The sequence below is a fragment of the Melopsittacus undulatus genome, chromosome Z (genome assembly GCF_012275295.1).
Source record: "Melopsittacus undulatus isolate bMelUnd1 chromosome Z, bMelUnd1.mat.Z, whole genome shotgun sequence".
NCBI classification, from domain to species: Eukaryota; Metazoa; Chordata; class Aves; order Psittaciformes; family Psittaculidae; genus Melopsittacus; species Melopsittacus undulatus.
In genome coordinates this window covers 87851748-87871070 of record NC_047557.1, presented here as the reverse complement: position 1 = coordinate 87871070, position 19323 = coordinate 87851748, and the positions used below count along the sequence as shown (strand labels likewise).

At 38.7% G+C, this 19323-nt stretch overlaps 1 protein-coding gene across 3 annotated transcripts in view; it reads left to right on the top strand.

Annotated features, from left to right (window-relative positions):
- Positions 1 to 16075, top strand: part of CYLD (CYLD lysine 63 deubiquitinase) — a 30567-nt gene extending 14492 nt beyond the window's left edge. For all 3 annotated transcript variants that reach the window (XM_031051811.2, XM_031051810.2, XM_005152215.3), the window contains 8 exons: positions 197 to 319; positions 1489 to 1580; positions 3271 to 3337; positions 6888 to 7020; positions 7676 to 7784; positions 8916 to 9034; positions 10289 to 10505; positions 11949 to 16075. In XM_031051811.2, coding sequence (XP_030907671.1) covers positions 197 to 319; positions 1489 to 1580; positions 3271 to 3337; positions 6888 to 7020; positions 7676 to 7784; positions 8916 to 9034; positions 10289 to 10505; positions 11949 to 12133 — 1045 coding nt within the window. In that variant the 3' untranslated portion in view covers positions 12134 to 16075. The remainder of the gene's footprint in view (positions 1 to 196; positions 320 to 1488; positions 1581 to 3270; positions 3338 to 6887; positions 7021 to 7675; positions 7785 to 8915; positions 9035 to 10288; positions 10506 to 11948) is intronic.
- Positions 16076 to 19323: the final 3248 nt, after the last annotated feature.

The following is a 19323-nucleotide window of genomic DNA, read 5'->3' as shown; positions in this document are numbered from 1 at the left end:
GGACACTGGATTAGAGTGGCCTTTTCCTGTTTAGTACAGCTGTGTTGTCCTTGTTCTTAACTATATATTTTTGAGTTTATTTAATTCTATTAATTTTTCCTGTGGCTTTGCTTGGTTTGTCTTATGTTGCTCAAGCATCTGAGTGGTGGTATCTTCCAGAATCAAAACAACCTTCCTTTTCTTTTTTTCTTCCTAGCTTGTTTTCTTTTAGCTCTGTTTTGGACACTGTGTTACTCAGACCTAAAGAAAAAAATGACGTAGAGTATTATAGTGAGACCCAAGAGCTGTTGAGGACAGAGATCGTGAATCCTCTGAGAATGTAAGTGAAGACATTAGTTGGTCTCTGGTCTAATATAATTTTTTACACCAGATTCTTCTTTATATGCATTCCTGTTGCAAATCTAAAGAGTTTAGCTAGCTGCTGCTGCCAGTCTGTTCTGTTGGTTGGACTATTTTTACTTATTCAGCGTGGTAAATTTAAGCAGTGCTAGCTGGAAAGAGTTATTCATTGTTTGCTGATAAAATATTTTCACTGGTCTCTATTTGGAAATTGATCAGCATAAAGCTATTGTAAAATTTGCATTGATAAATGCAAAATATATTTATTCATAGCATTCATATTTACGTGTTTTTAATGCTGTTGCTGACAAGAAAAGTATTTGAATTATCTTATGTGGAGTTTCACAATTTGTTAGATTTGTCGGGGCTTTAAAAGTTTTGTTAGTTTCTATATGTAGTCCACAAGAGGTCAAAACACATTTAAACAACTTAACATGAGCTTTGTAATTTTTTAGGCACAATGAACAAAGGAAATACAGTAAAAATCTGCATGAAAAGCTATTTGTGTGTAACTTTATTTTTCAGACATGTAGTTTTGAAATTCTGTGTGCAGTCACTGAACAATTTATTACAAAATTTTTCTCTGGATTCCTGGAATGAAATGACTGCTTCTGAACCCTTATACAAGTGTGTGCACTTTGCCTGGTGTGTTCAAGGGTTTTCTGGTAATAGGAGGTAGGATATACCCTGGTCAGCAGAAAAAGTGACTGAGGAGACTGAAAGTGTTACTTCTCCTGCCTTTCCATCATGCTCAAGTCTTTATTTGCATTTCTAAAGTTTTAGAGGAAAAGATCGAATCCTCAAAACTTCAGCTTCTGTATCTTTTTTTCTCAAATACTGAAATACTGTTTTGTTAACAACACCCACAGTGCTGTTATGTGATATTCTGAAAATGTATTAACTGATGCAAAGTAGAGTGAAAACAAAAGTAATTGACTGGCAGACCAGAAAACAGTTACCCTGGTAAGTTAATGTTTTAAAAGAGGCCTTAAAGGTTATGTAAGGATGTTAAGCCCTTCACTGAACTTATACTGCATTGAAAAAACTGGGAGTCAGTCATAGTTTTGAAGCAACATTGTACACAGGTAAAGAGGGATCTTTGACTTGATCACAAACTAGCTAATGGCTTATTAAACTGATTTCTCTCAGATACGGATATGTATGTGCTACAAAAATAATGAAACTGAGGAAAATACTTGAAAAAGTTGAAGCTGCATCAGGATTCACTTCAGAGGAAAAAGGTAAATGAGGTCATTTTTCTTTCTTTGAACCACACTTACATGTCTCTGTAGCAGTATTATCTTCACCAGAGATCTGAGTGACCACTGGGTGGTAAAAAGAACTCTTTGTTTCCTTAACATATGAAGAGCCCTAGCTGAACAGTTTCTGCTGTAAGGCAGCAAAAGACTGTATTTCTTTCCCTGCCTTCTAGCAATGAGGGGAGATCTAAGGCTTTTCATCAGAAATGAAGACTGTAATAAAGCTGAGGTCTTTCTCCTTTTTCAAAATGTCCCTTTGGTCCCTGAGGAATAATCTTTACACTACAACATTCCATTGTCACAATGGGTATGTAGTAGTGTATTAAGTATTAAGAAATAAAATGTGTAAATCATGTTAGAAAAATAAATTCCCAACCTTTTGATATTTTGCTGCATACAATGATTAATTAGTATTGTATTATATAGTTTCATTTTTTTGGGGGGGTGAACACTACTTTCTTTGTAAATGTTAAGTGCTGAAAACCAGTATTTATTAGTTAGTGGCAGGAAGAGAAATACATCAGAAAACTGTGTTGGGGGAGAATAGATCTCTGGGATGCCACTATTGGCTGCATTCTTGATTGGAGAATTCAGTCTCTGGTTTAGATGAACTTTGTGCTGTTTTGTGGTTTTTGTGTGTTACTGTCACCACTTCTCACTGCTTCACTGCAGTTTCGTTGTTTTCTTTAAAAAGTTTTATTTCTCCTGGAACAGTTGCATTATGCCAAATGATTCCCCTGAAATAGAGAGCATCTTTCGGATCTTTACTGGAAAGCTTTTTTTTAGCCTATTGAGCTTGTGTCTCTTATTAGGACTGTTTGACGCCAAAAGATTAAATCGTTTTGTGTCATAAAAATCTTCATAGTTTGTCACAGAATCATAGAATAGTTAGGGTTGGAAAGGACCTTAAGATCATCTAGTTCCAACCCCCGCGCCATGGGCAAAGGACACCTCACACTAAATCATGTCAACCAAGGCTCTGTCCAACCTGGCCTCGAGCATTGCCAGGGATGGAGCATTCACAACTTCCCTGGGCAACCCATTCCAGTACCTCACCACCCTAACAGGAAAGAATTTCTTCCTTATATCCAATCTAAACCTCTCCTGTTAAAGTTTTAACCCATTGCCCAATGTCCTGTCACTACAGTCCCTAACGAAGAGTCCTTCTCCAGCATCCCTATAGCCCCCCTTCAGATACTGGAAGGCTGCTATGAGGTCTCCACGCAGCCTTCTCTTCTGCAGGCCGAACAGGCCCAACTTTCTCAGCCTGTCTTTACACAGGAGGTGCTCCAGTTCCCTGTCCTTGTGGCCCTCCTCTGGACTTGTTCCAACAGTTCCATGTCCTTTTTATGTTGAGGACACCAGAACTGCACACAATACTCCAAGTGACATCTCATGAGAACAGAGGGGAGAGGCAGGACCACCTCCTTCAACCTGCTGGTCACACTCCTTTTGATGCAGCCCAGAATACGGTTGGCTTTCTGGGCTGTGAGCGCACACTGCAGTCGGCTCATGTTCATTTTCTCATCTTACTAGTGTTAATAAAGCTGTAAAAATGAACCTTTACTTCTGTTCCTATTAAAATTTTGGAAACATTTGTTTAAAATCAATCTTTAATTATATATCTGGTTTTGCATGGTAACTGGATTTTTTTTTCTCCCTCTTCCTGCAGATCCAGAAGAATTTTTGAATATTTTATTTCACCATATTTTAAGAGTTGAGCCACTGTTGAAAATAAGGTGAGTCTTTTTCTCTTTGTTGAACTTGTCTATTTGTAGAGGCTGGTGAGAGACTGTCTATCTGCTGCCTTTCCAATTGAACTCTTAGAGCACCTTTGAGTTATGATTCATATTACTAATAAGATTCAATATAATAAAGTTCTATTGACAAATTTGGCAGCTATCTTTTTTGGTAGGTGGATTTTGCCCCAGTGTCCACAGTTTTTCAGTCCTTTCCTCATCTAAGGAATTGTATTAGTTTATATGCTGCTTTAGCTCAGCAGTGTGAGGGTAAGTGCCCATTGTCTGTTGTAGTGTGCAGAGATGGGAGCTATGGCACTGGTTACAGCATCTGTATGCAGTATGCTCTAGTTCACTGTGTAGATGACATGTGAGAGTACATAGACAACATGTGAGAGTTCTGAGGCTACCTTCTGTGGTGGTTCTGTAGGCAAATCTTGAAAAGAATTGGAAAGGATGAGTGATCAAGGCATATAGATGTGAATTTGGAACTGTGCTCCTGTTTCTGTCTAGACAAAGGCCTACTGTTAGGTTAAAAAAAAAAAAAAACAAACAAAAAACCACCACAAACCACAAAAACTAGTAACTTCAAGTATGTTTTTAGTTTATATGAAGAAGTGTTCAAATAACAGCTTGCCATCTTAAGACCCTCACGGTGTTACTGCCTCTTTTCAATTCTATGAAATACATTCTGAGAACCCCCTGTGCCTTATGTATTATTCCTGTGAAATAGCTAAGGTACCAAAGTATAATTATAATAAGGGTCTTTATTATTAATATAATTAGAATAATAGATCTTCATGTGAGAATGTATTTCTAGGTTTTGGTAGTTAACAGGTGTGCTGCTGTGGATTTGGAGAAGGCTGAGGTTCTTAATGACTTCTTTGCCTCAGTCTTCACTGGCAAAGGCTCTGACCACACGACCCAAGTCTTGGAAGGCAGATGCAGGGCCTGTGAGAATGATGACCCTACGCCCACTGTAGGAGAGGATCTGGTTTGAGACCATCTTAAAAACTTGAATGTGCACAAGTCCATGGGACCTGATGAAATCCATCCGCAGGTCCTGAAGGAGCTGGTGAATGAAGTTGCTAAGCCACTGGCCATCATATTTGAAAAATCATGGCAGACAGGTGAAGTTCCTGACGACTGGAAAAAGGGAAATATAACCCCCATTTTCAAGAAGGGGAAAATGGATGACCCAGGGAATTACAGACCAGTCAGTCTCATCTCTGTGCCTGGCAAAATCTTGGACCAGATTCTTCTGGAAAGCATGCTAAGGCACATGAAAAACAACAAGGTGCTTGGTGACAGCCAGCATGGCTTCACTAAGGGCAAATCCTGCCTGACCAATTTGGTGGCCTTCTATGATGGAGCTACAGAACTGATGGACAGGGGTAGAGCACTTGATGTCATCTACCTGTGCAAAGTGTTCAGCACTGTCCTACATGACATTCTTCTCTCTAAATTAGACATCAATTTGATAGATGGACCACTCGGTGGATAAAGAACTGGCTGGATGGCCGCATGCAAGGAGTTGTAGTCAATGGTTCAATGTCCAGCTGTAGACCAGTAACGAGTGGTGTCCCTCAGGGATTGGCGTTGGGACCAGTCTTTGTCAACATAGTTGTCAGTGACATGGACAGTGGGATTGAGTGCACCCTGAGCAAGTTTGCTGATGACACCAAGCTGTGTGGTTCTGTTGATACGCTAGAGGGAAGGAGTGCCATTCAGAGGGACCTTGACACACTTGTGAGGTGTGCTGATGCCAACCTCATGAAGTTTAACCATGCCAGGTCCTACACCTGGGTTGGAGCAATCCCAGGCACAGCTACAGGTTGGGCAGAGAAGAGATTCAGAGCAGCCCTGCAGAGAAGGACTTGGGCGTGGTTGTCGATGAGAAAATGAACATGAGCCGACTGCAGTGTGCGCTCACAGCCCAGAAAGCCAACCGTATTCTGGGCTGCATCAAAAGGAGTGTGACCAGCAGGTTGAAGGAGGTGGTCCTGCCTCTCCCCTCTGTTCTCATGAGACGTCACTTGGAGTATTGTGTGCAGTTCTGGTGTCCTCAACATAAAAAGGACATGGAACTGTTGGAACAAGTCCAGAGGAGGGCCACAAGGACAGGGAACTGGAGCACCTCCTGTGTAAAGACAGGCTGAGAAAGTTGGACCTGTTCGGCCTGCAGAAGAGAAGGCTGCGTGGAGACCTCATAGCAGCCTTCCAGTATCTGAAGGGGGGCTATAGGGATGCTGGAGAAGGACTCTTCGTTAGGGACTGTAGTGACAGGACATTGGGCAATGGGTTAAAACTTTAACAGGAGAGGTTTAGATTGGATATAAGGAAGAAATTCTTTCCTGTTAGGGTGGTGAGGTACTGGAATGGGTTGCCCAGGGAAGTTGTGAATGCTCCATCCCTGGCAATGCTCGAGGCCAGGTTGGACAGAGCCTTGGTTGACATGATTTAGTGTGAGATGTCCCTGCCCATGGCAGGGGGGTTGGAACTAAATGATCTTAAGGTCCTTTCCAAACCGGACTATTCTATGATTCTAAATCACAGCTGAAATAAATAAAATAAAAGTAAATGCCTCTTACTCCACTTGTACATTTCCTCAATGTTTCTGTAACCATCTTTTGGAAACCTTGGCTTTTGAGGTTTTTGTCATGTCTGTGCTATACAGAGGAGAACAGAAGTTAGGTTCCACTATTCAGCTTTTAGCTCTGAAAATGTTATGTGTTATGCACTTACCTTGACTCTAAGAGTAATTCTGAAGTCTCCTTTCTTCTTAAAAGTAGGCTTAAGATTAATAATAGTGACTATGAGCACATCATACAGCTAGAATCTTTTCAACACTTGAGTATTCTAAAAAGCAGTGTTTTCTTAAATGTTAGCTGAGTTGGGAAGAGGTTACCATTTATAGCAAATGTGATGAATGTTCCCAGGAACGTCAACATTGGGATGAAACAGCTCCTGCGTAACTTCTTTCTTTCGCTATTGGTTTCTCCTGTGTGCTTTTTGTTCATGATAGCAAAACCCATTTCTCCAATGTGAGCACAGTCTTTTGTGCACTTTCTTACACCCTTCCAGTGTGAGTTGTATTGCTCATCTGAATCTCTCTTCGCAAGTATTGCAATTTTACATTTATGTTAGAGAAAAATAATGTGAAGATATAAGTACTGAATTTTTACTTTGTTTTGAAACATTTGACCTTGAATCTTGTTTAAATTGGTAGCTTAATATTTTTCCCCTCTGTCAGTATAAAATATTGAAGTTTTGTGGTTCTTTTCATTTTAGTTGTTTTTGTTTTTGTTTTTTTTTTTTGGAGGGGGTGGGCGGGAAAGAGGCCTGGGGGAAGGAGGGCTGTGGAGGAGTGGTATATTTGTTTGATTGGGGGGTTTTGTGTATTGGAATTGGTTTTGAAAACACAACCTATTTCAATGTAGAGAGGATGTTGTATAGACTTTTATTTTCTGGTAGATGTTATTTTAGTAGGAAAATACAATCATTGTTGCAGTAAAGCTTCTAAATCTGCTTTCTTTTAATCTGATTTTAGATCAGCAGGTCAGAAAGTACAAGACTGTTACTTCTATCAAATTTTCATGGACAAAAATGAGAAAGTTGGAGTCCCAACAATTCAGCAGTTACTAGAGTGGTCATTCATCAACAGCAACTTGAAGTTTGCAGAGGTGGGTGACAGCTGTTGCTCAGTTAGTGATGATACTTGGATGTTCACTCATTCAGCAATAGAATAAGAGTGGGATTTTGGTGTGAAAACAAAATGCAGACATATTTGCAATGGGAGTGCTATGTCAGTGGTACAGGTTGCCTATGTTACAGAAATATTTTAAGATTGCCTTAATGCCACGTATCCTTTGGCTGAACAGACCAAAGTAATTTAGGTAAAGAATTACTAAAAGCAAACTTATTTACCACCAGTAAGTTGCTGTAAGAGCTAGTATTTTGAGATACCTCTGTAAAAAGGTTTACAAAGCAAGATTTCCCCATGGCATGGGGAATGTAGTCCAGTACATTTACTATCCTACTTGAATATGATTGGGACTTACAATATTTGACAATGGTTTAGATGCCACTTTCCTGTTGTTTGTTTTGTTTTTTAGCTATAAGCTAAAAAGCTATATTTTATATAAAAGCTTTTATATAACCCATATTTAATTTTTTTTTCTCGAAGACTTCTCTTTTGCTTACCCTCTTGTTAATTTAGAAGTCAACAGGCTGCAAGTTATAAATAACATGAACGTTTATTGCATTAGATGTATCTCTCTAAATTTAGGTAATTGTCTATCTGAAGCTTGTTACATTATATTCTGACAATTTACCTAGGCACCCTCTTGCCTGATCATCCAGATGCCTCGGTTTGGAAAAGACTTCAAAATGTTCAACAAAATTTTTCCATCCTTGGAATTAAATATAACAGACTTACTTGAAGACAGTAAGTATATGGCATTGTAATGAAAGATTTGTTGAGAGTGACTTGACACAGTCAAAGTAAGTACACCTGGTAGTTTTGGGGATTTGTTTGGTTTTTAATAAAATGTTTAACCAGGTAGTGCGAGATGCTCAGGCTGAGGAGAAAGGAAAGATTACTAGCTAGAATGCTGAATGCTATTTTTTTTTCTTACATCCATTAAAAGCTATAATTCAGAAGACCCAGAGAATATAACTTGCTTATATGTTGCTTATAACTATACAGAATATAACTTGCTTGATTATGTTTAATTCTTGAGTATCTCTACAACTAAACTTTTTTATTTCAAAACAGTGTTGTTAAAATTGAGTTATTAACAGCAAAACAATTTGTTAATATGCAGTTAGGAAATCTTAAAAACTAAGTAAGTGTAGCACTGAGATTGGTTAACAGGTATTTACAATGTTGACTATGTTTCATTAGTCTTCATCAGTCTGTGCTGCTTATTCCTAAACTTTCTGTCATCAGTTCGTCAAACCAGGAGAAGCTGAGATTAGTGTGTAAATATGCAGCATCTAGCAATGGTGCGTTTTTAAACTACAAATTGGATCACTTTTTTGTGACGGATTTTTTTTTCATTACATCACCTAAGACACCCACTTTTAAATGTGAGATAAGAATTCATAAAACCACTAACATTTTAGAAAAATAATCTCTAAAATAATAGAGTTATAATTCTAAAATAATATTTTCTATTATTTAGAGTAATAATCTCTGTGATGGCCATCAGCTTGCGATATTTTTTATTTTATTTCCCTGTTGTTGACAGACCAAGGGCTAAAAGCTGGACCAGTACGATGAAAGAGAGCTGATTTTATGTAAAAGCCTGCTTTCACTTGTTCATGCAGTTGATAGAACATACTGTTTTGCAACTTCCTGCTCTCAGTGTTTTTCTCTTATTCCACATTATGTCAAAGAAAAGTTAAATACTGTGGTACATTTTTGATTTGATTTACAATCTGGTTCTAGCTTTTTTTTTATGTAGTGGGCTTTTTTAAATTTAAAGTCATAATTCTCACTCCTTTCTATACCCCTGGTCTTAAACCAAAAAATGCCTCCCTGAATTTGAGACTAATACCTTCCTTTAAAATGCAGCTCCCAGGCAGTGCCGCATATGTGGAGGGCTCGCTATGTATGAGTGCAGAGAATGTTACGAAGATACTGATATTTCTGCTGGGAAAATCAAACAGTTCTGCAAAACGTGCAATACCCAAGTAAGTTGTTGTCTTTGTTACTCTATGCAGGTTTAACCCAAATGGTATATGCTGTAATAACTAAAAGAAAGGCATAAGAGCAAAGTGAGATTTTTCTCACCAGCACTACTGTGACTGTGCTCACCAGATGACAAATTAGGGACTCCACTTGACCCTGCAATGTATTCACTGATGGTTTCTTACTAAAAACGTGGCAACTGCCAGATCCAGGATGTAATACAGTGAAGAGATAATCATAAGCAAATTCGAATCTGTTTACTGTTGCCTGCTTTAAATTATAATTTTACATAAAATGTCACTGTAAAAGTTGGTTGGAGAAACTCTCTAAGACTCAATTTGAAGTTTTAGAAAGCAGCATTCTTTATTGTGGCACTGAGTGCACATGCGAATCATTTTGCGAAGATGAGCGCAGCCGGTACTTGCCAACAGCAGCTATATATTTAGCATACTTGTGCATATTTGCAGCTTTTCCAGGAAACTATTGACATATTAATGAGATTTCCTGGAACTAATCATAATATTTGCATCCTAATTATGCATGTGCTTTCTTGCTGAGTGGGGGTTTCTGGTGGTCCCCGATAGTCTTCCTCACTGTGTTTACTGAATGACCTCAGTGCTTGTGCATGCTCACAAGGTCCTAGTACTGAGTTGGCAGTTGGTATGTTCTTGCTTCTCTCCTGTTCCAGTCTTGCTCCATGTTGGGTGCTACTCTGTTATCTTGAAGGCCAGCATCCTTGGTCTTATTTACTGTCTCATAGTTGTTACGAGTCCTATGATGTTTCTTCCCCCATCAGCTAAACATTCCTTTCTCTCTACATGCTAAGTAATTAGAGAAGTTTGGTCTCTTCTATGTTAAAGGCACACACACTATTGTTGGTTTAGAATTTAAGCCTATAATATGGTACCTTGTTTGAATTAATAAATTCATGACAGAACCACTTAATTTTAAACTGCTTGGTAACTTGCATGAAGCTGTCATAGCCATAGCTTGTTTTCAAGTCTGAGCAGAGTAGAGAATTGTTGCATTAAATCTGACCTCCCTTCTAACTTTAGATTAGAATTTTCGGGCAATATTGAACTACAGTAGTGGGGAAAAGTAGAAGAAATGCTTAGTCTGCTATTGTTACTGCAGCTCCTTCTCTAATGCCACTAATCTTCAGTTCAGCAGTAATGTTCTCTTTAGCTTTGTCTGCCACTGAAACAAATAATCTTATGGGGTAGTTTCTCCCTTCTGAAATATCACTTCAATTGTAGGTTCATCTTCATCCCAAGAGACAGAGTCATAAATTCAATCCATTGTCACTACCTAAAGACCTGCCAGACTGGGACTGGCGACACGGCTGCATCCCGTACCAGAAGATGGAGTTGTTTGCTGTTCTCTGCATAGAAACAAGCCACTATGTAGCTTTTGTTAAATATGGGAGGGATGATTCCGCCTGGCTCTTCTTTGACAGCATGGCAGATCGGGATGGTAGACCTTTTTTTTTATTCTTACTACTCTTTCTATTATTATTTTGAATTTCAGTGCCTCTTTGTTAAAGTATTGGATATTAATATTGTTTAATTTGATGCATTTGATGCTGGGACACTAATCTTGACCCGGCCTTACCTCAGTGCATTGATTTTATAGCAGCCACTGATTTTCATGATCTGAATTTCATCTAAATTGGATGGATAATCCAATTGGTAAGTAGCTGGTATAGTAGTAACTTCACAGGTTTTATGGTTGGACTTTTAGACACTTTTCTATACTTTGCAGGTTTGACAGGGAATTAATTTTAACTGCAGGAATGTTTTTTCTGGTGATATTTAAGTGGATGTACGGAGTTACTGGGTAGCATGCAAATATTTTTATTGCTTTTGCTTAGATGACTTAGCCTACGTGTCTTTAGAATAAAATAGTCACACAACATCTATGCCTTTCCTTTGAATCTCTTTCGAGTTATCAGTGGAAAACTGTTACTCTGTAATAAAACAAATGTCAGTAAAACAAGTGTTCTCTTACATGCTGCTGCATTAAATACTGTTTAATTCTGGTGCCTGAGAAAAACAGCAACAGATGACATGACAGACTCATAGTAACAGCTCTTTGCATGAAGAATTCTTGAACCCTCATGTTACAGTGTGATTTGGTGGGGGGGGGGAAGAGTCTTGCCTCCTGTTGAAAGTGAAGCTGCTGCAGGATTAAAGTCTCTTTCTTGGAACAACCAGTAGGCAATCGAGTTCTGTTTCAGAGTGCTTGAAAACATGTAGGACTCACGTGTGTAGAGAACCAGTTTATTTCAGGAGTGTAGATCGTACAAGATAAATAATCACTGGGTATATGTTCTGCTGATATTAGTTTTCTCCATCACAGATACTGTTTAGTTTTGTTTTTTTTTTTTTAGCTATAAGCTAAAAACATCTACAGCGGAATGGTGTCATGGATTTTCACACTTGTGTTGCCTGAGTGTTCTCATTTTTACATGGAAAGTGCCCAGGAGCAAACCCTGACTTAGTCTGACAAGTCAGGTACAGACAAACATGGCTTGTAAATTCATCAGCCATTACCAGTTGTTGTATCATTAACCACTTCAGTAGCATTCGAAGTGGGGTATATATTCAGGTCACCTTCCTACAGTCACACAGAATTTTTAGTGTTAACTAATCCAAAGTTCTTGCTCTGGTGGGATGTTGTGTGGATATTTTGTTAGTAAACACTACAAGATAGTCTGACACCAAAGCTGATATTTTTCTTGGCTGATAACAGTCTCTTAGATGTTTACACTGCAATAGACCAGAAAGGCGTATTTAGATTTCTTCAGAAGGCATTTTCAGGAACTGGTGATGCTGTCATAATTAATGTATGTTTCAAAGGCACATGCATGTAGCTGCTATCCTAATCTGTTCCTTTTTCTTTACTTATGGTTAAAAGGAGGTCAGAATGGCTTTAACATTCCACAAGTTACCCCATGTCCAGAAGTTGGTGAATATCTGAAGATGTCTCTAGAAGAATTACACTCATTAGATTCCAGAAAGATTCAAGGTTGTGCAAGAAGACTACTTTGTGATGCGTACATGTGCATGTATCAAAGTCCAACGATGAGTTTATACAAATGAACAATGGCTTCTGGAAAACTGAAGAAACAGTACAAAGTTATTGACTGCTGCATTTGCTGCATGTTTTGGTTAATTTTAATGCAGATGTTGCTGGCCATGGAAGAAATGGACTATAAGAGCAAAAGGATCACTTTTCCAAAAACCACATGTGGAGTTCTGTAATTGAAGTATTTAAGCATTTTGCACTCTGGGATGTGTGCTTGTGTGTTTGTTTTATAAACAAAGTCTAAGTGAAGTTACTAAAAATTAAAAGCTTTAAGTGCTTTTAAGATTACAGACCGTCTTTTTTTAGATATTAAAGGTGGAGTTATATCAGGAGAAACCTCCTTAGTCCATTGAGCATGTAAGGATACACTGGATTCTTGCTCATTGTGTTTCTGTGGACCAGGGATGGTGATTCTCTTCTGTTTCTGTAACCTCCACCTGTCCACTTTTCTGCAGCCTTGGTCTTTTTAGCACCACAGATTCTGTCTTCAATAGAGAGAACAACTTCAGTTTTAGCAAGATAAATTTTAGACTGTTCATTGCATGTTAATTCTATTCTGCATCTGTCTACTACATTCTTTTCAGTTCACACATTTCTTATTCAAAAATTAACGTTCATTTAAAGATCTGAACTCCTGTCTTGTGCAAAAAAGATTTTTGGAGGGGAAAAGGAGGAGGGGAAGAGGATATTAAGGGGAAGCATAGTTGGTGGAATACAAAATTAGCAATGAAAGTCAACAGATTTTTTTTTCTGTCTATTTAATGAAACAAAGCAGTCTAGAACAGAAGAGTAGCTATATACAAATGATTGGAGAACCACACAATCAAATAGTGGGTTGCCTCAGGGAATGTTACTGAAGTGGATTCTAGACCTTGGTAAACAAAACTGACTTTTCTACAGTACATTAAGCTACCCCAGGATCTGTTATACATCTGGTTGTTCATTTCAGGATTACTGGTGGTGAATATTAGAAATCTGCTTGAAAAGCTGAGACTATATATAAAAGTAGATGAGAGTTTTACTGTATACCTTTTAATGAAAACTGACTTGAAAAGCTGCAAAACCTGTGAGCCTGTGTTGATGTAAAATATTAATCTCTGAAGTCTATTGTTTCATGTTTGCAGTGAAATACTATTTTAGTTACTTTTTAGCTACTTTTGTCTACACTGACTAGCAAACTTGCAACTATATGTATACAGTAAAATCTGGTTGTACAAATTGCATATATATGAGCTGTACAGTTTCGACTAAGATGTTTTATATGGAGAACTTCCTCTTTGGGATCAAGTCTATAGAAGGAGAAGTCACAAAATACAACTTGCAAAAAGCCACTGCTTCTAAAGACAATGGAGACTGATCCCGTATTGTAGAAAATAGTGTTACTTTGTTCTTGGAAAACCTAGACTCTTCCTTTGGGATACACTTTACCACAGAAGAGTATTAGAGATCTGAAAGCCATTTGAAGGACTGACCTGGAAAGCAAGGAGTGATGAGTTCTGTTCTGTTAGCCGCTGCATGAAGTGTGCTCTAATTTTTCATTCTCGAGCAAGAATGTTGTTAGAAATGTCACTGTTGCTTTTGCCTTTACTAGTTCCACACTCCCTCGCTTTACTTACGTAGTCTGTGCTTCCTGGAAAACCTCTTACTTTAGTTTCAGTACTACTGCTTGCTCTTGAACTCTTTCTCAACTGTTTCTCTCCTGAAAAATTTCAGGGAGGGTTTAGGTGATGTATTCTATAATCATCTGTCAGTGAGTGGATTGCTGTCTCTTGGCTTTTCCTTGGCTACATACCATTCTGCTCTGCTGCAGGTGCTCAGATGTATTGACAAAGATGCCATAGAAGCATCTCAAGGTAAGTGTAAGGCTTTTCAAGCACAAACCTATGTACCAGTGAGACCAGAGTGTCTGCAGTCTCTCTTCCCTATCTTCTCATTTTCCCAGTGCGTTATCTTCTCTGTCTTCCATGTGTTTCATCTTTCCCTCCTTCCACCCCTAGGCTGCCCCGCCACTTCCCCCTTCCACCTGCCATTACATACTACCTAAAATGATTTTACCTTACCTCTTCCTGAAGCCTTGGAACTGCTATAGACAGATGGGAGACTGGGACTTGGCAACCATGTTGTAGTTTTCTAGCTAAATAATCTTGTAGCAAAATATCCTTTTCTACAAGTGCAAGTATCCAAAAATCCCATTTTTTCAGGATGCATTTTTGATTAAGTGACTTAAAACAGATGGGTGTAAATGAGCTGCTTGGCTTCTTGCTGCCAGTTGTCTGGCCTTAGACTGGAAATGGAAAAGAAGTTGTGTGAATTCTTCCTGTGGTACATGTAGAGAATGTGCAGAAAACCTGGAGTTTAAGTACATTATTGTGCACGCTGCTTGTTGACAAATACTGTGTTTGGAAGTGCTGGCAGTACTCTACAGCCTGCGCCTTTGAACCACTTTATGTTGTTGCAAAACAGTAAGTAGTTTTGCAAACAGTATATGATTACATGGTTAGTCTATTGCTTATCAGTGAAGAGGACAGAGATGTCTCTATAGCTTAAAAAAACAGCATTGGTTTTGACAACTGAGTCTTCTTATCCAAAAAGTATTGCTTTATGGTGTACTGCACTGGCTTGGAAATAATCTAGCAGTGTAAATGAAATGTGGAAATAACCCCAATTTTTATTTCTGGTCTCAGAAAGGAGTACACAGACAGAAAAGTGATTTCACTGTGAAAGGAAACTTGTAAAATAGCTTCCATACAAGGGTAAGAAACTGTTTTTAGCCTTCAGCATTTATTGTAGGGGATCTGAATAAGCTATTTTGAAGCAGTAGCCTTTATTCTGAAGCAGCTACTGCTGGTAAATGTAATGGCCAAAGATTCCAGGGAATGCACCCAACCCTTTATGTGTTTAATGCACTTGGGAACCTCCCAGTGAGTTGTTCTTTATATGGTGTATGTGCCCATAAATTAATAATAGCACTTAGATCATTGTTTCAGGGTTTGGCTCCTAAGTATTGCTAACAATGGCCTTAACCTGTGAGTGGGAAAACAGAAAATATGGTTCCTGGCAGACTGTAAAAAATTTAAAGTTTGGTAATACCGAAACTTTAATATTTGGGGATAAATACTGCACTGATAAAACTCTGAGCTCCTACTCTGCTAATTATTTTTAGAAATAGGGGATCAAATCAGTAGTAGATGGGAAGACTCATTGCACCACTAACTGCTTGCTTATTTTGAACATAAGAGGGTGAAGTGAGAAGGTGTTAGTTACAGGTGATGCTGTACACATCACTAAAAACCCAAACGAGCGCACCCTAGAGCCACAATAAGCTGCATGAGAATGCTTGTCTTGGCATGGGAGATAATTGGAGGAAAAAATACCGAAATACCTATGTTCAGTACAAGTCTTTCTGATGCCTGTGATGCTGAATCTGTGCTCTTGCAAATGTAGTATAGTGTTTCACTATGCAGCCTGTGACAGTTCCACTTTAAGCAAGTATTGCATGTAAGAGGAATTACTTTTTATTACAGATGTTTGTTTTTTTTTTTTTTCAATGCAGTTATTTTTCTTGTGCACTTTACACTCCATGGAATAGGTGAACTTGGTCCCCAGGTTTCCCAGTGATAGCTGCCCAACATGAGACTGGGGCAGAACACACTGCAAACTGCAGTTTTATGGTTTCAGAACTGAGTTGGTGTAGAAAGCAGCCTGAAAGCGTGGTGTGTTTTTATCACTGTAACAAAGCATGTTTTTCTCTGTCCTTGATATTTTTGCTAAATAAACATCCCATGTTTTGTGCTGTCTCCAGAAATGAGTTTGGGAAAGAAACCATTGTATCAGGTTGTGTTCAACTAGCCTTAACTTTTTTTCTTTTTCCCTAGTGGAAGAGTGGAATTAGCTGCTGCTGGAAAGGAATGTACCATGTGCTTTCTGTATTAATTAAATTAAACTTATTATTCTTATGGCTCAGTTCCTTTCTTTGGGGATTGGAGTTTTGGGAGCACTACAAACGGTAATGAATTAGCTTATTCTGTGTGCCTGTAGAATAATTAATATATTTTTGATAGTCTCTTAATATCAGCATTTCTAGGAAACTTAAGACTTGCATTACTGTACCAAATCAGATCTAAGTCTGCTACTTGTGTCTTACCTGTTAAGTTCCAGGTATGGAATGGAAACCCAACACAAAGCTGCTACCTCAGCTAACTGCAGTTTGCCTGTGGGGAAAAATGAATGTATTTTTAAATGCTTAGTGTGATGCTTACCTTACGAACCCTGGAGATCAGCTCCTCCTGGGCTCTTGCTGTAGCTTCAGGCCTGCTTCAATTTAAAAGGCTTGCACACCATATTTGCATGCATTTTCCAGCTAGAAATATGTGGTTTATTTATTTTCTTTTTTTATTTCCTCAGTATTGTAGTAATAATAATAAATAATGAAGAAAAAGTCCCGCCTGGGTCTGTAAAAGAAATGCTGTCAATGTAAGTATTTTCAAAATCTTAAAAACATTTAACCACTTACAAAAATACTTGCAAACGCTGTTTTCAGGAAAATACCTACTTCTGCAGTGTAAAGGGTAGGTTGGTTGGCTTGGGTTGTTTTAAACTGAGTTTTATATCTGCAATAAGATTATCATTTGACTTCTTAGAAGCTAAAGTGGCTCGCTGTGGGAAGGGTGCTCGGAACATCTCCCTCCGTTTTTACAGCAACGACATCCCTGTTTGCTCCGCGGAGCCGAGCTCTGCCTGCACTTCGCGTGTTCAGTCACAAGAGGGCACTGCTTGTACCCGCTGCAAATGCCTTTCCTGGTCGTATACGCAGAGATTTATATTGTGATGTGTCTATACAGCTATTGTAATCCCATTTTTATAGTGCCGCTCTTGAAACTACTTTTGGGCTAACGTAATTAGGTACATATAAAACTTTCATAGGTTTGTAAATTTCAAACACACATCAAATGCAATGTGGCGGGTCTTTAGCACAGAGCTGGCAGTATGTGTGGTTCCTGCAACGATCAAGCTCACAGGGGTCTCACGCAGGTCAGAGGTCCCCGCTGAACGCTGGTGCTACCCAAGGCTGGGCTGGCACTGGTATCAGCCTGAAATGGGCAGTGCAGCTTAATGTCATGTGGCATCAGAACCGTGTGGTGCAAAGCTCGGGTGATTGATACAACTGAAACCTTTGTTTCAGCAACTAAACCAGATACAGCTGGGATGTAAAACACCTAGGAAAACTGGGGGCATTTGTAGACCTTAGTGGGAGCTAATGAAAACTGCAAACAAACAACTTGAACACATTAGTAATTTTTCAAGCCAAAAACTCATACAAAACACCACAGAACAAATCACAGTGTCAGTCACAGCTTTCAGTCATGTCATGAGGATCCAGCCCAGCCACAGACCCAACAGAAAGACAGCCATAGCTTAAACAAATGCTTTGCACACTTCTTGCTTTTAGGTTTCTAATTTTTGAGGACTTTCCATCCTATTTATCCTTCATTTTCACCTTATTCCCTGTTCCATGAAGAAAATAGACACCAGGGAATATAAAGATAATTGCATCTAAGTTACTTAGGAATTTCTTTTTAAGAAGTGTATGAAATGGCTGGATTCACCTTCACTTTCTAACTAGCACTCGTGTGTTCAGATGCTTTTGACTAGGCAGCATCTCATATGCCATGCTGCATTTTGGGTTTTTTGACCATAAAACTTCCCACCTATCAAAGTAATTTGCAAAGGTGATTTTGTTTCTACTCATCTAGTAAAATAATTCAACGAATAAATAAATTATAATGCAGCAATTAAATGTATAATGAGATGGGCAACAACTATTAATAAATGCAGAGCTAGTCGCCCAAAGGTGAACAGACTTCCCCTTTCTTCTTACAAGTCAGGTAATGATCTTTCTATGACTGAGAAACAAGCAGCTGCTAAACATGTAAATGAAACCAAAGGATAGATGTATTCACACTATAATATGCTGTTCTTCAGCCTCATTATTGTTGTCACATTATCAGTCCTTCTGTTACTTTTCCCCTGAATGTTTAAAGACAGGGATGGGCTATGCAATTATTTTTAAACATCTTTCTGCCAAATGACTGTCTGAATGAGCACAACAATATTGCTGAGGTGTTGGCTCTCTTTGGTAGCCTAACTGGTACAGCACGACTGAGTTTTATCCCTGTAGAGCTATTCCAAACCTAGTGTTGATCTGCAGTTATTCCAAAAGGAAATGTTGACATTCCATGAGCAACAGAAGTCCCTTTAAAATAACCCAAAAAAATACATCAGCATTATTAAACATCAAATCTGAACAACACAACAGAAGCAGGGTGTAAACTAGTGCATCTTCTAATTTAAAATAAGGCTGCAAATGGTGATATCACTACTGCAGAATGAACTTAATACCTTTTTTTCTCCTGAGTTCTTGCTGCTAATGCTTGAGGATGCTTCATGTTTCTTCAGTTCCCACCTATTTCAATATTTATTTTCTACTCAAAATTGTCAGACGGTTACCATTTAACGAGAACATCCTTATTTCTTTCTTCAAAAGCCACAGTAGTGGATTCCTTGTCATTTTACTTCCACTCTTCCCTGAAAGTGCTCTTTCTCACTGTATTTCACACTCTTGCTGTGTGTCACCTCTCTGTGTTCACATTTACCCACATGTATGCTCCACCACCTGAGATTACATTATTCAGAAAATTTGCTTAAAAGGAATGATTAATACATTTACTGGTTTTTGCCCCAGTCTGAGCTGACTCTGGCAAGAATTATCCATTAACATGGGCTGAGGAGACACAGTGTTGCCCAGAACATCAAGTTGTTTATCTTTATTATACTTAGAAGAATAAGGGGTTTCTCCCTCCCTGCATATGCTTTGAGAATTTCAAGGGCAGCTCATTAGTTAGCAGAGACTTCAATGAAGCTACAGTGGTTGATTTATTGTAATAGATGGCAGGAAACAGAATTATCTTAGCAAATTACTTTGCCTGATAGGAAGGCTGGCCAGCAGATAAGCCACAGTGCTGATGTCTGACCTGACCTGCACATGCTCCTGATGGTGTAATGCTCATTCACAGTTGAGGATGAGTTGCTGCACTTAACATAAAGCACTCAGGAAGAACAAACAAGCCAGCCATGAAGGTGACTCAGGAGCTGCATGCACTATGCTGGCTGGAAGCACTGTCCTTGAGTCTGTTGGCTGATCTGC